The sequence below is a fragment of the Sinocyclocheilus rhinocerous genome, unplaced genomic scaffold (assembly GCF_001515625.1).
Source record: "Sinocyclocheilus rhinocerous isolate Xijiao unplaced genomic scaffold, SAMN03320098_v1.1 scaffold241, whole genome shotgun sequence".
Taxonomy (NCBI): domain Eukaryota; kingdom Metazoa; phylum Chordata; class Actinopteri; order Cypriniformes; family Cyprinidae; genus Sinocyclocheilus; species Sinocyclocheilus rhinocerous.
Window position 1 is genome coordinate 1,301,748 of NW_015659312.1, and position 15,630 is coordinate 1,317,377.

Below are 15,630 nucleotides of genomic sequence, written 5' to 3' on the forward strand. Positions count from 1 at the left end.
GCACTGAAATACACAGCGTCTCCCTGACATGGCTGCATCAACACTGCTGCTGTTCCTGAAACCATGCCTTCTTTCTTTGCGTGCACATTTGGGCGGTGTTATGCACGTCTTCCCACATCGTGATGTAGACATGTGGGGGCGTGTTAGAACGAGCCGTTTTAGGTAGGCATGGTTGACTCTTAACTTTTATAAAGAATATCTCTTTAGATTTGAGACTTTAGTCTTTGCAACTTTACAGATCTTCTTTATGCACCAAGAGCTTGTAACACTCCAAAGAGAAAGGAAAAATTGAAATCGCATCATATGACCCCTTTAAGGCATTATGGGTGGCCAAACAGTTCTGTTTATATACCTTACCTTGTGGGGGGTGGGACAATGGGAGGCTTTCGAGTCAGAAAAGTTTGAAAACCACTGATATAGTGCATTCCAGATCAGTTCCATCTGTTAGGATGTGGAGAGGCAGCTCACTAGGTTTTGAAACAGACCAATTGCGAATGTTATAAATTAAAAGACTCCTCTGGTGTCATGCAGGTAACAGTGGAGCCTGCGTCCATTCCTGTGTTCATTCCTCCTGCTGATAGGCTCCTCATTAACTGGCCTGAAGCCTCAGAATATACAGTCAGAGTGGACCTGAACACCTCTGCTGCCAACACAGGTGAGTCCTTTCACACCTCCACATGAGGTTCAGGGCTCCCGCTGTTCACAACCATGGAAAACACCTGATGTGCCGTTAATCCAACTATATAAGGGGAATTTAAGAATAATGATTAATAATTAGCCCATTGGGAAGTTTAAGAGATTATAATCCAGATATTAAAATCTGTCTGGAGGATGCACATGCCCCCCTTTAATCATTTGATTCTTAGACTTGAAATAATTCTCAGTGGTTATTATCTCTAACTCTTTAATATGTACAATTAAAATGTGGTGGGTGGGAAGAGAAATTATCTCAACTTTATTTGACCTGCATAGATCTTAGATCTGGGCAGGATTTTCACTTTCAGAGACATGGATAAATTCCTGCACAGATGGAATATGAGGTTGTGATTGACTGAATCAGATTCAGATACAAGTAGCATTTCTGGCATGGTAAAAAAGGATTTACATTGCCAAAGTATTGATAACGTTAAATTAGACACACACACACAAAAGTTTGATCAAATAAAAACGAGAGGGAAAAGGCAAAAAGGTACACAATGATTTGTTTTATTTAAATACTGTTTTGTTATTTAAATAAACTGTATGTAGTTTTTTTGTATTTTCACAACTTTGGAGCTCACCAAGTGAGTGGAATCACTGTCGTGAATATAGCACTGTCATAATTACAATGGATAGCTGTACATGTGTATTTGTTGCTGCTGTAAAGCAACCCACCCCTTTTCCTGAATTTCATACCCGTTCACCAAACGTACATACTCCCAGAACAGACGTTTAGGGGGAGCGTGGGAAAAACCAGAAGCCATTTGCCTTATTAGAAGTCAGTGTACCATCAGAGTAATTCTGAAACTGATATTTCAAAGTTTAAAAAAAAAGCTTACAGTTGCTTTAAAAGTTACTTAAGTGTTATTCAGTATTGACGATAGTGTGTGCTTGTGACTCTCTCTCTCTCTTTCTGTCTCCTTCTCCATGGTAGCTCAATGCAATCTAGACCAGTGGGAGGCCATAGAGAAGAAACTACATCCTGAGGCAGAGCTACTGTGCTCGCTACACTTTGGCGCCCCCTATCCAGAGATGCGAATACTGCAGGCTATCTTTAATGCAACACCCTTCTACAATTCATACACTGGTGAAACAAGTTTTACATAAGATTCTGTATTAAGCTTCATGTTAAGTTTGGAGTCTGAGAGAGCCAAATGGTATTTTAATAACTGGAAAATCACAGTGAAAATTGATTATAAACAGAATTTTAAACTTGAAAACACATTTGAAACATCCTCAATTTATTTTATTTTTATTTTATTTTACCCCGACTGTTTTTAACACTGATAAGAAATGTTTTTTGAGCACCAAATCAGCATATAAGAATGACTTTTGAAGGACCATGTGACACTGAAGACCGGAGTAATGTTTGCTGAAAATAAACTACTTTTTAAAATATATGAAAATAGAAAACATTTTAGATTGTAATAAAATCAGTATTACAGATTTAATGCATTTTGATCAAATAAATGTAGCTATTTTATTTTATGTTATTAACTGAAGCAAGCCTGTACGATTCACTTCTAACCTGTCTGTCGTGTCCTGTTTCAGCTCAGTACAGCTGCAGGATCTCTGTGCAGCCCCAGTCAGACTCCATCCTCCATCTCCTGTCCACTTGGCCTCTCTCCATCCATCTGTCTGCCTGTCTGCGGACTCAATCAGCCCCAGCTGCCCTGCTGTCGCTTCCTCAGTCACCCCCTTCTTTTCAGTCTTCCCTTCAGCTCCCGTATGTACCAGCATTTCATTGTCCTGTCACAAAAATCCAACTTTCCTCCCAGCGGCCTGTGGCTGAAATCACAGTGTTTGGCACCACAGACATGCTCAGCACACTTAAGGTGAGAATGAGAGAGATCATGTGAGAGTTGCATTTGAAATGAAATCACTTTTCAGTTTTTTTATTTCTTCACTCTTATCTAATTAGGTTCAGTCAGACACCCCAGACATTGTGTTATCTGATCCGGTCCGGTCAGATGAAGACCCCACCCTCCTCCTTATTTCAGTCTATCCAACCTCACATTTCCTGGATCAGTTACCATCTACTGCAAGCATTACTCTGTACACAGACCTCTCTCCACAAAAGCACTTTGTGTTGGTGACTGGAGTGATGGACAACCTGGAGTCAGGTTAGAGAGCAAGAGACACACTTTTCACAATATTCTACATGTACACTAATGTTCAACAGTTTGGGGTCAGTATGATATATTTTTTAAGAAATTAGTATTTTTATTCAGCATTAAATTGTGACAAAAACATGACATCAAAGATTCTATTTCAAACAAATGATGTTCTTTTGAACTCTCTATTCACCAAAGAATCCTAAAAAATGCATCACAGTTTTCATAAGCATATTAAGCAGCACAAATGTTTTCAACATTGATAATAATCAGAAATGTTTCTTGAGCACGAAGTCTTGAGCATATTTGAATGATTTCTGAATGATCATGTGACACTAAAGACTGGTGTAATGATGCTGAACATGCAGCTTTGCATTACAGGAATAAACGGATCCCTGCACATGACACGCAGACAAAAATATATTTATTGTGGCCACAAATTTTTGTTCTTTCATTTTTAATTGATTCCCTGGTTTTAGCACATGGCCATGATCTACTACTTGTTCATTCATTTTAATTAAATCGTGGCCACAAATTAAGAATTTAATTAAAAACTAGGGAATGAAAAAGTACAAATTGGGCACAATTACAAAAATTAGTACAGTGTGGCCACAATTTACTAAAATAAGGGAAAGGATTGATAATTTGTGGGACAAATTCATAATTTGATCAAATAAATACAGCCTTAGTGTGGAAACCCCCCACCCCGAAAAGATTGCGTTAACCCCAAACTTCTGAACAGTAGCGTAACATATATATATATATGTGTGTTTCTGAAACTGTGAAAATGCTCTTTATTTGTATGTTCAGGTCATCTTGGAACAAATCCTGGGCACTTGCTCATTTCAGTATTTGCTCTGTTTGCTGTACTGGCCTCTACTGCTGCACTTTTCATAGGTAGAGTCAAACTTAAAAGAGTTTTAACTTCGGATTCTGTGCTACACTGAATGTGCTTGATGCCCAGTGATTCACTTTAAAGCCATCATGTGATTCAGAATCAGGATTTGAAGCTTTGGCCCTGCAGATTTTTTAATATTCTCTTAAATGTTTGATTTCTACAGTGTACAACACCATGCTGTCTCTCACACAGACTGTACCTGCAGTCCTCACACCCTCTACTAATGCAGGTGACATCCCGATTTTATTTGATTCAACTGCTTTACCTTAAAGGTGCACTTAGTACTTTTAATGTTAAAGTCAGCATGAATTGATAACTCACCCTGTCTGTTTTTTAATAAGTGATCTTATTGTGAATGATTCATCCCTCCTTAAATTTTTTTTAATCAAATGTCATACATCAATCTTCTGGTAAAACCAGACTTTTCTCTGGTGGCTGTATGAAGCGACTTCATTTAATCCTAACTCATTTAAATGCCGCCCCTTTCTTACAATCATTTGCAAGCTCACATTTAGATGTACCTCCATCCAATCAACACCCGATGGATTGAACAAAGTCCCTGCCCTACATTGTTTTCTTTTGGATAATCATTTTCACTCAGATGAACATCACAATGCAGAAGAAAAGTTACTGAATGCAACTAAATTAGCATGTTATGGTTCAAACGTGCTACCAGACCGATATGCTTTTTTCTAATTTTCTTTCAGAAGACGACAAAAGAAGACATTTCTATCTGTGGCTCTCACCATCACTGGCAACACCAAAAGTCCTGCCGAGAAAACGGTGGCTCTGGAGTATTAAATAACTTAATGTATCTTTTCTTCCCTCATGTTATTCTTTCTGAGCCACAGTGAGAATCTTTAAAGTAAATGGTTCTTTCATTTATTACAGTCTATACAATTCAGCAGTAAACACATGCAAATTACTTCAGGTTTTTTTTTTTTACTTCAGTTTTACTTTAACATTTGAGGTATTTTTATTTTTTTAAATAATGCTTTTATTCTGCAAGGAAGCATTAAAAGTGCATCAAAAGTGACAGTACATACATTTATAACATCCATAAATATTTCTTATTTAATTGAATTCTGTTGTGAACTTTCTGAACTTTTCATCTTGAAAAAAAATAAATGTTTCAGATTCCACAAAAATATTAAGCACAACTATTATCAACTTTGAAAACAAATGCTTCTTGAGCATAAAAATGGCATATTAGAATGATTTCTGAAAAAAATCATGCAACACTGAAGACTGGCGTAATGGCTGCTGAAAATTCAGCTTTGAGCCGTAAGAGACCAAGCATAAGAGACTTTCTGTAATATCTCAAAAAATTGTACTGGCCCAACACTTTTGAACGATAGTCTATGTATAATGCCTGTCACGTGTGAATAGTCAGACTGTTGCTCATCTAAACAACGCATACAATATTTAAGGAAGAATATTTGTATTACCTGGTGATAATATTAAGTTGTACAACAGATGAGCATGACACTAAAGGTCTTTATTTATGTGGCAGTGACAATGCAGATAGGCTGGTAAATAAGCTACCACAACACACAGATAAATGAAAAAAATGAACCTTTATTTTAATAAGAGAGGGAGAGAGAGACAGGTTTGGTGGTTATACACCTCACACGCTCTGTTCAGACAGCACTTTGACATTTCAAGTTTTCTAGCACTCTTCTCGGTTTAGCTTTGATCTCCCCTGCCCCGTTATATATCAGAAACACTGCCTCGGAGTCACTGAAATCCCTGTGAAGTGGCCAATCCTGTCTCTCCTCCCGTGGTCTCCCTCCATGCATAATGGTTAATGAGAGACTAGTGCTGCTTTCTCCTGAACGAGCATCCTGTTAACAGAGAGAAAGATCAAAGCTTTTAGAATTCAGCTTAAAATCAATTCTATATTTTGCCACACAGTAGTGGAAAATGTATTTCTATGAAAAAAAAAAAAAAGTGAAAAGTTGTTCAAGAAATTTTAAAGAATGTCATAAGCGTATCGTTTCATGTAGGTTGCCCTGGCAGGTGCTTGATTAATGTGCCTGAGGTGTTTTCTCCAACGCATTACTTTATTTTCATATCCGTAAATGTTAGAAATTCGTGAGTAGATTCATTTTGAAAAATGGCTCATCCAGACAAGGTTCTTAAACCTCAAAGACTTCAGTGAGCGGAACTGAGAAATGCATATATATATATATATATAAAAAAGGCTTTTTGTTTAATCTGAGGAATAAATTAAGCAAAGATCAATTATTCAAATAATTGTTAGTTGCCATAAAATTCTCAAAAAACTAAATTAGTGTTTTATAACTGTTATAATAAAGCAATTAAAATTATTTTAATAATAGAAAATATGAATGTCAATTTATGGCTGGGGAACTAAATAATTAGATGGTGTTGAGTGGGACAGAAACAATCTGCTACTACCTCTCCCACTTTCTGCTGAACTTTATGCCAGCAGGGCAGAGCGTTTCAGAGCTTCACCAATCATCAAGCTTTAGCTTAAGAAGAGAACAATGATCAAGTGGGAAACACTGGGGTGGTCTGTGTGGGCGTGTTGCCATGGCACTGGTACATTTACAAGTGCCTGTATGTGTATCTTTGATCTGTGAGTGCACTTCCAGCCATATTTCTCCCACACGAAAACATGAATTCATTAGTCATCTTCTGAAGACTGTATTTTAATGTGTTAATGTGACATGTTCTGACTGCTGCTGTAAAGAAGAAAATCCCACTGAGGGATTCTGCTTATGGGATCAGATTTATCAAGAAACTAGGTTCTTTCATGCTTTGGGCAATCCCTCTAAACTCATGTGCACTGGTGTCTTGTGTATACAAGCGATACCTTCTGTGAGGCGCGCCTTTCCTCCGGTGGGCTGGCACAGTACTGTAGAGCATCCTACACATAAGACCACTGTCTGTGCGTGACTAAACACCGTAGTGATCTTATAACAGCCTGCAAAGAGAGAATGGTGAAAAGTTTCAAACACTCCATTACATAAGCTTGTGATCACATATGCAGGACACACAGCATAGGCCCCAGAAAGCAACAATGCCTGCCCACTTTTTCAACAGCCTTGGTTCTAGAAATATTTTCTTATTCTCTTTCCCCCTTAAGGATTAAAAAAATAAATAAAAAAATTCATGCAGCGCTTCATGGGAGTGGGTGGATGCTGAATAGCTCTTTAGGTGCGTTTTGCTTGTTTCGATTCTCTTATATGGTTTGTCTCTAAAGGATAAGTTATTGTTCAAAATCCATTTCCCTATGGAAAACATAAATGCTTAAAGTTACATCTTATAATTAATCAGGCATTGTACAGTGATCGTAATGACATAACCAGGGGTCTTTTTTGGTGGATATTGAGATGGAGCGGGGAGTCTGGGACCCTGTTACAAAAACTGATTAGGCCTACTGCATTTTAAGCCTGGATTATAACATTTCTGGTAGTACCATCATAATGCATTTACACTGTACTGCACATTAAAATCACCACTGATGATGTATAGAGTGCAACAGTAGGGCTACGAAAGTAAAAATCCCATTCATTTTCTCTATAGGGAAACTGTGAGCTCTGAAGTTGTTAATCAATGGTTTCTGCTTTTGTTAAAACCCTCAACCCGCATTATTTCAACTTATCCTACCAATAATCATGTTTAATGGTGGAAAGTTTATTTTTATCCATTTTATTTCATGTCGTTCACACCGTTTTATGGGATTTTAGTTCATTCCCTTATTAAAGCTGGTAAACACAAAGTCTTGTACCTTTTTGTCCAAATTTCAAATACTTTTTTCCTTCACATAAAAGTTTGTATTGTTGTGATTCACCTTGTAGCTGGTTGGTTCACTTCATAGCTTATAATGCTTAAACGGAGACATTTTAAAAATCTGTGGGGAAAAATACTTCCAGAACAAAGGCCACTGAAAATATTGTCCTTTGCTCCAATAACTGTGACAAAGTGATAGCTCTGTAACCAATGTCCCGTAGTGGCTCAGCTTGTTTACTCCGAGCACCTAGTCTGCAGCTGTTACCTGGGCATTTGACATCCATAAAATAAGAGTTGGGACTCTGTACGAGACGCTTCTTCTTGTGTCTTCTCTTCTCCTCCTCTGGCGTCGGGTGCAACAAGTCCTTCGCGAGCTAAAAAGTGATGAGAGATGTGTTAATCACATTTGCAAAGGCTCAGCTATGGTTTATCGAGGACGCAGCCATTTTATGGCATCTCAACAGTCACAACGATAACAGAACACAAGCACCATATAAACGCTGTAACTCAATAACGGGAAATGTCACACAAGTGACAGCTGCATAGGCTTGATGATATTATAGCTGATCAACTGATTATCAAAAGATTAACAACACTACCAAGCAACCACTACAAAGGGTGACTCGATTCTTCACACTTTACGTTTAACCAACTAAAAGACGGACATGCTACCAATATTCCACCTTCAAAAATATTAATAATCTTTTAAGTATTATTTAATTACTAAATCTCAACAACGTATCGTGATTTTTTATTTGTATGGGAGGCGCGCTGCTCTACATGCTTATATGAGCACATGCACGCGGCCATCTTGTTCCGATCCACATAGCACGCGCTTCGCTCTTTTCTACCAAGTTTAAACCTGTAAATAGGTGAAATTCATATATCGTGGCCGGTAAATTCATAAAGACACGATCCCCCCACGTCATCGATGCTATTTAACCCATACACACGCCGTGATTAGGTCTTAAATGGACTTGATTGTAACAGCACGCACTTACAGGCATGTTGGCGACAGTGGAGCAGCAGCCGAAAAGGGGGGGGCGAGCGGAAATACACGCGCATATGAACGGGGCTCGAGAGCAGGGGCAGGAAATACTTCACTAACGTTTAATAAAAGCATTCTTCTTAATTCATTCACAAAGTACTGAGCTTAGACAGCCTGTGAGTTATGTGGGTAAGTTCAAAGGCTGTTTGACTCTCGGACGTCACTCTTAATGAGACGTAATAATAGGCAACCTAACAGCTAACATTCAAAAGTCATAATTTGGTGTATTAATATATTATTACAATAATTAAATAATAATTTAAATATATTAATATTTTTTAAAATGTGTTTGGGATCCTTTCGATTTTCCTTTTCAATCCTTTTGTAATTTCATTATATTCAAAAATTCAAAATATTGTTCAATACTATATACCTGTATAAATAATAGGCCTACTAAAACAATGGTGCTAACAAATTTCCATTGTGACAGGAATAGCCAATATGGTCCCAATTTGCACAACTATTTAAAATTCATTCATCACTACTTATGCTAAACAATTGATTTCAGTACAGTGCTTTAGAATAGCGATGTAGTGTTTTGGGAAGAACCTTTAGACCCATTAATTGTACCCTATCATAGATAACAATATTTAAAAGTGTATAATAAATGTAGGCCTACTATAAAACAAATTAGGCTACTATTTAAAACTTAACATGCCGTAAGGCCAACGGTCCTGTCTGATTTCTCAAAAGGCCACAAATTGATCACTTAAAACGTTATTTTAAGTTTTAAGTTATTTTATTTTTTTAAAAACGTTCTAAAATATTGTGTTTGTATTCTTGACAACGTCATAAACCATGCTTCGAAATGTCAAAAACAGACCAAAAAAACAAACAAACGAAAACAATCCATGTTTCATTTCAGCATTTTGTGTGTCAATGGTGCCCCCTGTTGATTGACGCTGTTATCGGTTCTCCTCAGCACTGTTTTATTAAACCTCTCTCTCCCTCGACGTCAGCTTTTGGGAACTCGGGCAAGGGAAAGTTTAGGGAGAAAAAAAAAGTCTGCTGTTGTCTATGTATGGATGAATACTGAAAGCCTTTCGTACAGGAGAGAAAACTAGCGCAGTGTAGCCCGAAATGGCGAATGCGTGGCATCCGCGCTGAAAAACCTAACGTTACCGCGGACGCGTTTAAAGGGCTGTGAACAAACTTTTCCATTTTGTTTTCATGGAATTTTTTACCTCTTTTCCGGACGGACAGAGGCAACAAAGCGAAACTTGAGTTTACCGGTGACAGTATTCCAAGGAAAGAAAATCCATGAAGTTTCAAACGAGGACATCAATCAGACGGAAGGATTTTAAAAGGCTGCGCGCGTGACTGTGTTAAGATCAAATCGGGGAGAAACTAATCTAAAACTTGCTAAAAGATCTGGGTGAAACGAACAATGGCAAAGAAATACGACTTCCTCTTTAAATTATTGCTTATTGGCGATAGTGGTGTTGGCAAGACCTGTTTGATCATCCGTTTTGCAGAGGACAATTTTAATTCAACGTACATATCAACCATCGGTAAGTGACCAGAATGAACCTGTTTCAAATACTGTTTGATATGGTAAGATGTTTCGCTCTGCTGCCAAGCTTCTAGCTTGTAAAACAAGTGCTACCCAAGTGTTCGTTCATGTCAGTACTAGTCCAAACGTCATCTCATTCCAGCCTGCCCCAGTATAACTCGATCAGTCGTGGGGATCATCCCGTGCTCTGTGTATCCTCCTCCCTGATTGCATTTCCGGCCCTCTCGCGCTACTTTACTTCGGCCAGCCACTGCCTGTCCCTCTCTGTATCTCAATTTTCAATCTCTCTTCCCCCAGTTACATCAACCCCCCCCCCCCTCAAAAAACCCCTTCCCTCGTATCTCAATTTTCAATCTCTCTTCCCCCAGTTACATCAACCCCCCCCCCTTCAAAAGACCCCTTCCCTCCCTCCCTTTTCCCATCTAATTCACTGAAAAACAAACCAGGGTGTTTATTAAACCACCAGGGTAGTGATTGTATCTCATTATGCCTGCTCTTGTTTTTCTGAATGTAGCAGACATTCATTAGTCCACTTTCATTATGCCTCTTGGGGTTAAAACATGTTCACCCTTCCTTCCTGCCCCTCCTGGCTTATCTGGTTCCCTTTTTTCTTTTTCCTAGGTATTGACTTCAAAGTGAAGACCATTGAGGTTGAGGGAAAGAAAGTCAAACTTCAAGTCTGGTAAAAAATAACACACACACACACACACACACACACACACATATATACATATATACACACACATTTAATATTTTTTATAATTTATATTTTATTTAAGTTAAAATGTGCTTTAAGTAATGATTTTTTTAATATAATTTTACTTTTAGTATTAGTTGACTATAAACTTTCCCTAAAATATATTTATATATTTTTTAAATAATTTATTTTGTTTAAATTTTTTTTTTAAACCGGTGAAGCTATGAGTCCTCTTTGTTTGTTAAATCAGATAAGTTAAACTTATGCTTTATTAAAGTATTCAGTTAAATTTCTTTACATATGTACAGAGTGTCTGCAAATACAATGGCAGTGTTGTGTACACAAAAAACGTCTTCGGTGTCTTTTTCTGTTTGACAGTTGACTGTTAAAACTGTAAGCTCAGTGTAAATGTGCCAAAGGTGGAGTCCGGTTGACTTTAGCTCAGGCTTCCTACAGACCTTCTGACAATTCAATAAAGTCATTTATGTGGAGGTGATGACAGCCTGAAGTTCAAAGTCCAGCTGCTATAAAAGATGTATATTAAACTTTTTTTTTTCTGACAAGCTTTCTGAGCGCTAACATGTCTGATGTGTGTAACTGGTTTTATTTGCTAGGGACACAGCAGGACAGGAGAGGTTTAAGACCATCACTACTGCATACTACAGAGGGGCCATGGTGAGACGAGAAATATGTTAATGCATAATAATCTTTTTGTTCCTATAGCTTGAATATCTATAAACTTACTTATGTGGTTATTGTGAAACCCAGATTATTTCAACAGTTATTGGAGTATGGCAAATCATACACATTTTGTTAATGGTGTATTATTTTGATCATATCTTTCAGGGCATCATCCTTGTGTATGACATCACTGATGAAAAATCCTTTGAGAATATTCAGAACTGGATGAAGAGCATCAAAGAAGTAAGAGAGAAACAGGAAAATAAAATCTGTTAGTCATTATAGGAGTTTCTTTAAAAAAACGAATGCAGCAGATGATTAAACGAATTAGTGCTGACTTACCTTTTTACTTATAAAAGTGGACATATAACCCTTAGCATATTTCTATGTCCCATCGCTGCTTAGTTTGGACAGCTTGATCCAGCTTGACCCATTTTGTTAGGGAAATAAAATCTAATATAAAATCTTAACGTGTGGGAATTGTGCCTTAGTAGTTGACTTTAAAGGTTTGGTATATTTCTTTTGTTATTATTATTATTTTTTAATCTACAGCATAGCAATTCAATCTTAATATTGCATATAGAATGATTATAATCATACATTTTCTTGCAACCTCTAGAAAAGCATAAAATGAAACAAGCTTTATTAAATGTGAGTTTCAGTTCTTGATCAGATGCCATAGGAAGTAGGTTTCCAGAAAAGAGATGCCGTGTAAATACAAATGGGGCCTTTTGTTATCAGTCTCGGTTATGAAGAAAATGAGGAAGTGAGTGCATTCTTATGTTCTGTGTTTCCCAGAATGCTTCAGCAGGTGTAAGTCGGATGTTACTGGGCAACAAGTGTGATATCGAGTCCAAAAGGAAAGTGTCAAAGGAGATAGGCGAGAAGGTAAGTGCTGTCATACATTCTGCCAATATGCGGATCCAGGTGCATGCAAGGTGTTTTATTGGTGTTATAAATTGCTTTTCTGTCAGTTTGTTTATAGCATGTAAACATATCACTACATACCACATGTGAAGTTTGTTAATTTTGGTACTACATAAATGTTTTTTCAGCTGAAAACAAACTTTAAATTCTTTTATTTAAAAAAGTGTTTGTGTTTTTTCGTTTATTATAGCTCGCAAAGGAACATGGTATTCGATTCTTCGAGACTAGTGCAAAATCAAGCATCAACGTTGAGGAGGTGTGGATTGATCGATTTAAGATATGTTCACTCAACAAACAAATGAACCCTTTTCTAGTTTTAGTTTTCTAGTTTCAGTCTAATTCAGTATCATTAGTTTATAGTCACAGTTCATCTTTATCTGTTATGCAGTTATCTGCATTCGTCTTGTATTCTCAATAATGATTGTTTTGATATTGAGATAATTTATGAGTTTCAGTTGCAGAAATGTCTGTGACAGTTAATAGTAAAAACATAAATAGTAAATCCGTGCATTTCAGTGTGCTTAATTTGATGTAGTTAGTCTACTTTTTGACAGGATTTAACTTTCTCTCCATAGTCTTTTGCTGCTCTTGCACGAGACATTTTGCTGAAGTCAAATAAGAAGCCGGTGAGTTTTCAGTGTGTGATACATAAAATGGTTATTGATGCTTATTGTCTGCGTGTTCATACCGAAATAAACTCACAATCACTCTTACGTTTTTAAGTTCTAAAGTGATTCATCTCTTCTTATTTGTATTTTTTATCCTGACTGATATCACATGATGTTGTTTTAATCAGACAGATCTAAAGATTAAGTTAACAAGAACAGTAACAAACCTACCGGGCTGCAAGCATTATATTACATTTCTTATGTTTACTGTTTTTACAGGGTCCATCTGGTCGTGAGGTTAAACTTACCAGCACAGAGAAAAAATCCTCCAAATGTCTTCTTCTTTAGATATGCTTTTAAGCAGAGGACGGTCTCACTACACACACACACACACACACACACACTTACATACAGGAACATTGCAGTGTTAATGCCTGAGAGTTCTTTGCAAAGTGAACATGGAACGCTAATAGGAAGTGGTTTCAAAGGATGATGGCACTAGTAAGATATGAAATATGAGATATGAAACAGGGTACAGCTTTCATGTAGTTAGAGGAAAATCACATTTTTTTGTTACTTCATGTTTAGATTTTCGCACTACACAACGAAAACAGTGACTAGGCTACAGTGGAGACAATGTTGGTTTTACTTGCACAACAAGTTTTGCTCAGTCAAAATGGAGAACAAGTACCTAATGAATTTCTATCTTTTGGCAACTTCAAGTGAAATATATAGTCCAGTTTGATGGCTAGTCAGCACTTTTTGACAAATGGTTTGAATGTTCGTTGCTATAAAAGGTGAACAACTTCAATTTTAAAGACTTTGACCTCTAATGGATGGATAAGAAAATTCACAGTGTGTTTCTCCAAAAGGATTATGGCCAGACATAATTCACATATTTGGTTTTGCATAATTTTTGAATCAAGTTTCTGTCTTCCTGCCATATTCCACTTGTCTATATTCTTTTCCACAGCATATTTCTCAGAATTTGTACAATGATCTGCTTTTAATAAAGTAAATAATGTTCAAAATCTCGTACATTTTAACATTTTTTTTCCCATTTGTGCTAATAACAGTATAATAAATATGTATTTCTCACCTCTTTTAGTTAACGACATAAATGTAAGTACGAAGCTATGTCTTTTGCGCATGAGCGGAAAGGTCGCCAACCGTTGTGACTGTCGAAGTAGGTTGCCAAGCAACCGCCCACCCAGTGCAGCATCAGCACCTCGCTCTGGGTGAATGCGGTGCCGCATTGAACAAATATTACGGACACGTGCTACCATAATGCGCTGCATATTTGATCTTTCTAAAACGGAGCCCCGCTGAAATTGCATCGGATAACGTTTACATGGAGTAAAGACATTATGCGTGAATAACACACGTACGCAAAGACACTTCAAGTCTTACGCGATTACGTAGTGATGCTCATGTCCGGGATACGGACGGGACGGGAGTCCTCGTGACTGCGGGGGGAAAAGGGGGAGACTGAACCTCGGATAAAACTCCCTCAAAGGGAACACCGTGGCTTTATATTTATTATTCAAAACACGCGGATGCATCATGGGAGCAGCATAGCGAGTTCTTCACAACAAACTGCCCCCGCGTGCCTGTTTTCATTTCCTTTTGCTGTCGATTGTTCCCTTTGCTCTTCTGATACTGCTGTGCTTCATGAGACGTGTTTTCCGAGTTCAGGTGGGGGCTGTGAGGCTCTCTAGTGGAAACCCGGTGAAGATACACTTCGTTGAGAGCAGGACTTGGATTGATTTGTCCTCCTCCGCGGAGAAGCCAGAAGGCCAAAGCTGCTCCGCTCGCTTGCGGATGCGGCAGCTACTCGGCCTGCTAAAGGCTCTGGGTACCGCAATGCCGCGGGGAATGGGAGAGAAAGACGGCAGGTGGGCGATGGAGCAAACCAGATCAAGGGATATTGGAGAATGCAAATACACGACGCCAAGAATAAATGTTGACACAGCATAAGTGTGTTTCGTTGCGTTTTATCCGCTGTGGACTTAATGTTATATGGACCCTAACTGCATATCTAAAGAAGTATATTCACATATTAAACCGAGTCACATAGTCCCACAATTTAGGAAGTTTTTCAGTAGCCACCATGCCCTCACCGTCGGACTCCAGTAGCGTGGCCTCGATGTCAGGGTCTCGAGCTTTGTCTGTGAGTCGCAGAGGAATGTCTGGGCGGACCGGTGCGCGCGTGCTGCTGTACCTGGGCTTGTGTCACCTTGCGCTTGGGGCCATGGTGCTGGCCTTCAGCTTCACAAGCCTTGCCTTCACCTCATCACCCCGTGTTAGACAGTCCTGTCCTTTCTGGGCTGGTTTCTTTGTAAGTTTCTTTGATAGTTTATTTGAATATAATTGGCATGACATGTCCTGTAGTGGAACATGCTGTATTTCATCTCTACTGTCAATACCACAGGGCCATTTAAATACATTGCAATAAATACATAATAACAATAAATACATTTTTAAAAAGGGATTTAAAAAAATTGTCCTTTCAACCTCATGTTGTTCCAAACCTGTATAAATTTATTTCTACTGTGGTACGCAAAAGACGATATTTTGAAGAAAGTTGCTAACCAAGCAGTTTTCATTATATGAAGAAATTAATTTTCTATTATTTTCTTATATATATATATATATATATATATATATATATATATATATATAATAT

General features: G+C 37.8%; 4 protein-coding genes across 4 annotated transcripts in view; 3 read left to right on the plus strand and 1 right to left on the minus strand.

Moving 5' to 3' along the window:
* The window catches only part of LOC107723577 (nuclear pore membrane glycoprotein 210-like), a 33,013-nt gene extending 28,388 nt beyond the window's left edge, over positions 1–4,625 (plus strand). Inside the window, exons 30-36 of the mRNA XM_016532272.1 lie at positions 532–655; positions 1,634–1,786; positions 2,251–2,534; positions 2,621–2,822; positions 3,624–3,710; positions 3,875–3,940; positions 4,419–4,625. Coding sequence (XP_016387758.1) covers positions 532–655; positions 1,634–1,786; positions 2,251–2,534; positions 2,621–2,822; positions 3,624–3,710; positions 3,875–3,940; positions 4,419–4,516 — 1,014 coding nt within the window. The 3' untranslated portion in view covers positions 4,517–4,625. The remainder of the gene's footprint in view (positions 1–531; positions 656–1,633; positions 1,787–2,250; positions 2,535–2,620; positions 2,823–3,623; positions 3,711–3,874; positions 3,941–4,418) is intronic.
* Positions 4,626–5,269: 644 nt separating this feature from the next.
* Positions 5,270–8,569, minus strand: rps27.2 (ribosomal protein S27). Its single transcript, XM_016532162.1, has 4 exons — positions 8,472–8,569; positions 7,736–7,844; positions 6,551–6,661; positions 5,270–5,555 (listed from the first exon to the last, which is right to left on the minus strand). Exons 1-4 carry the CDS (start codon positions 8,475–8,477, stop codon positions 5,527–5,529), a joined length of 255 nt encoding a protein of 84 aa, XP_016387648.1. The 5' UTR covers positions 8,478–8,569; the 3' UTR covers positions 5,270–5,526.
* Positions 8,570–9,251: 682 nt separating this feature from the next.
* rab13 (RAB13, member RAS oncogene family) lies at positions 9,252–13,942 on the plus strand. The gene is made up of 8 exons (XM_016532161.1): positions 9,252–10,029; positions 10,653–10,713; positions 11,343–11,403; positions 11,575–11,652; positions 12,208–12,297; positions 12,527–12,592; positions 12,912–12,962; positions 13,224–13,942. The coding sequence occupies exons 1-8, from the start codon at positions 9,906–9,908 to the stop codon at positions 13,290–13,292; spliced, it is 600 nt and encodes a 199-aa protein (XP_016387647.1). The 5' UTR covers positions 9,252–9,905; the 3' UTR covers positions 13,293–13,942.
* Positions 13,943–14,219: 277 nt separating this feature from the next.
* Positions 14,220–15,630, plus strand: part of LOC107723493 (protein FAM189B-like) — a 9,472-nt gene continuing 8,061 nt past the window's right edge. Inside the window, exon 1 of the mRNA XM_016532143.1 lies at positions 14,220–15,282. Coding sequence (XP_016387629.1) covers positions 15,055–15,282 — 228 coding nt within the window. The 5' untranslated portion in view covers positions 14,220–15,054. The remainder of the gene's footprint in view (positions 15,283–15,630) is intronic.

Excerpts from the sequence above, each read along its gene's own strand:
- rps27.2 (XM_016532162.1), bottom strand. Across the intron at positions 6,662-7,735 it reads TATGGATGTCAAATGCCCAG|GCTGTTATAAGATCACTACG; the intron begins GTAACAGCTGCA and ends CTCTCTTTGCAG. Across the intron at positions 5,556-6,550 it reads AAAGGCGCGCCTCACAGAAG|GATGCTCGTTCAGGAGAAAG; the intron begins GTATCGCTTGTA and ends CTCTGTTAACAG.
- rab13 (XM_016532161.1), top strand. The coding sequence starts at position 9,906 with ATGGCAAAGAAATACGACTTCCTCTTTAAATTATTGCTTATTGGCGAT. Across the intron at positions 10,714-11,342 it reads AAAGTCAAACTTCAAGTCTG|GGACACAGCAGGACAGGAGA; the intron begins GTAAAAAATAAC and ends TTTATTTGCTAG. Across the intron at positions 11,404-11,574 it reads CATACTACAGAGGGGCCATG|GGCATCATCCTTGTGTATGA; the intron begins GTGAGACGAGAA and ends CATATCTTTCAG.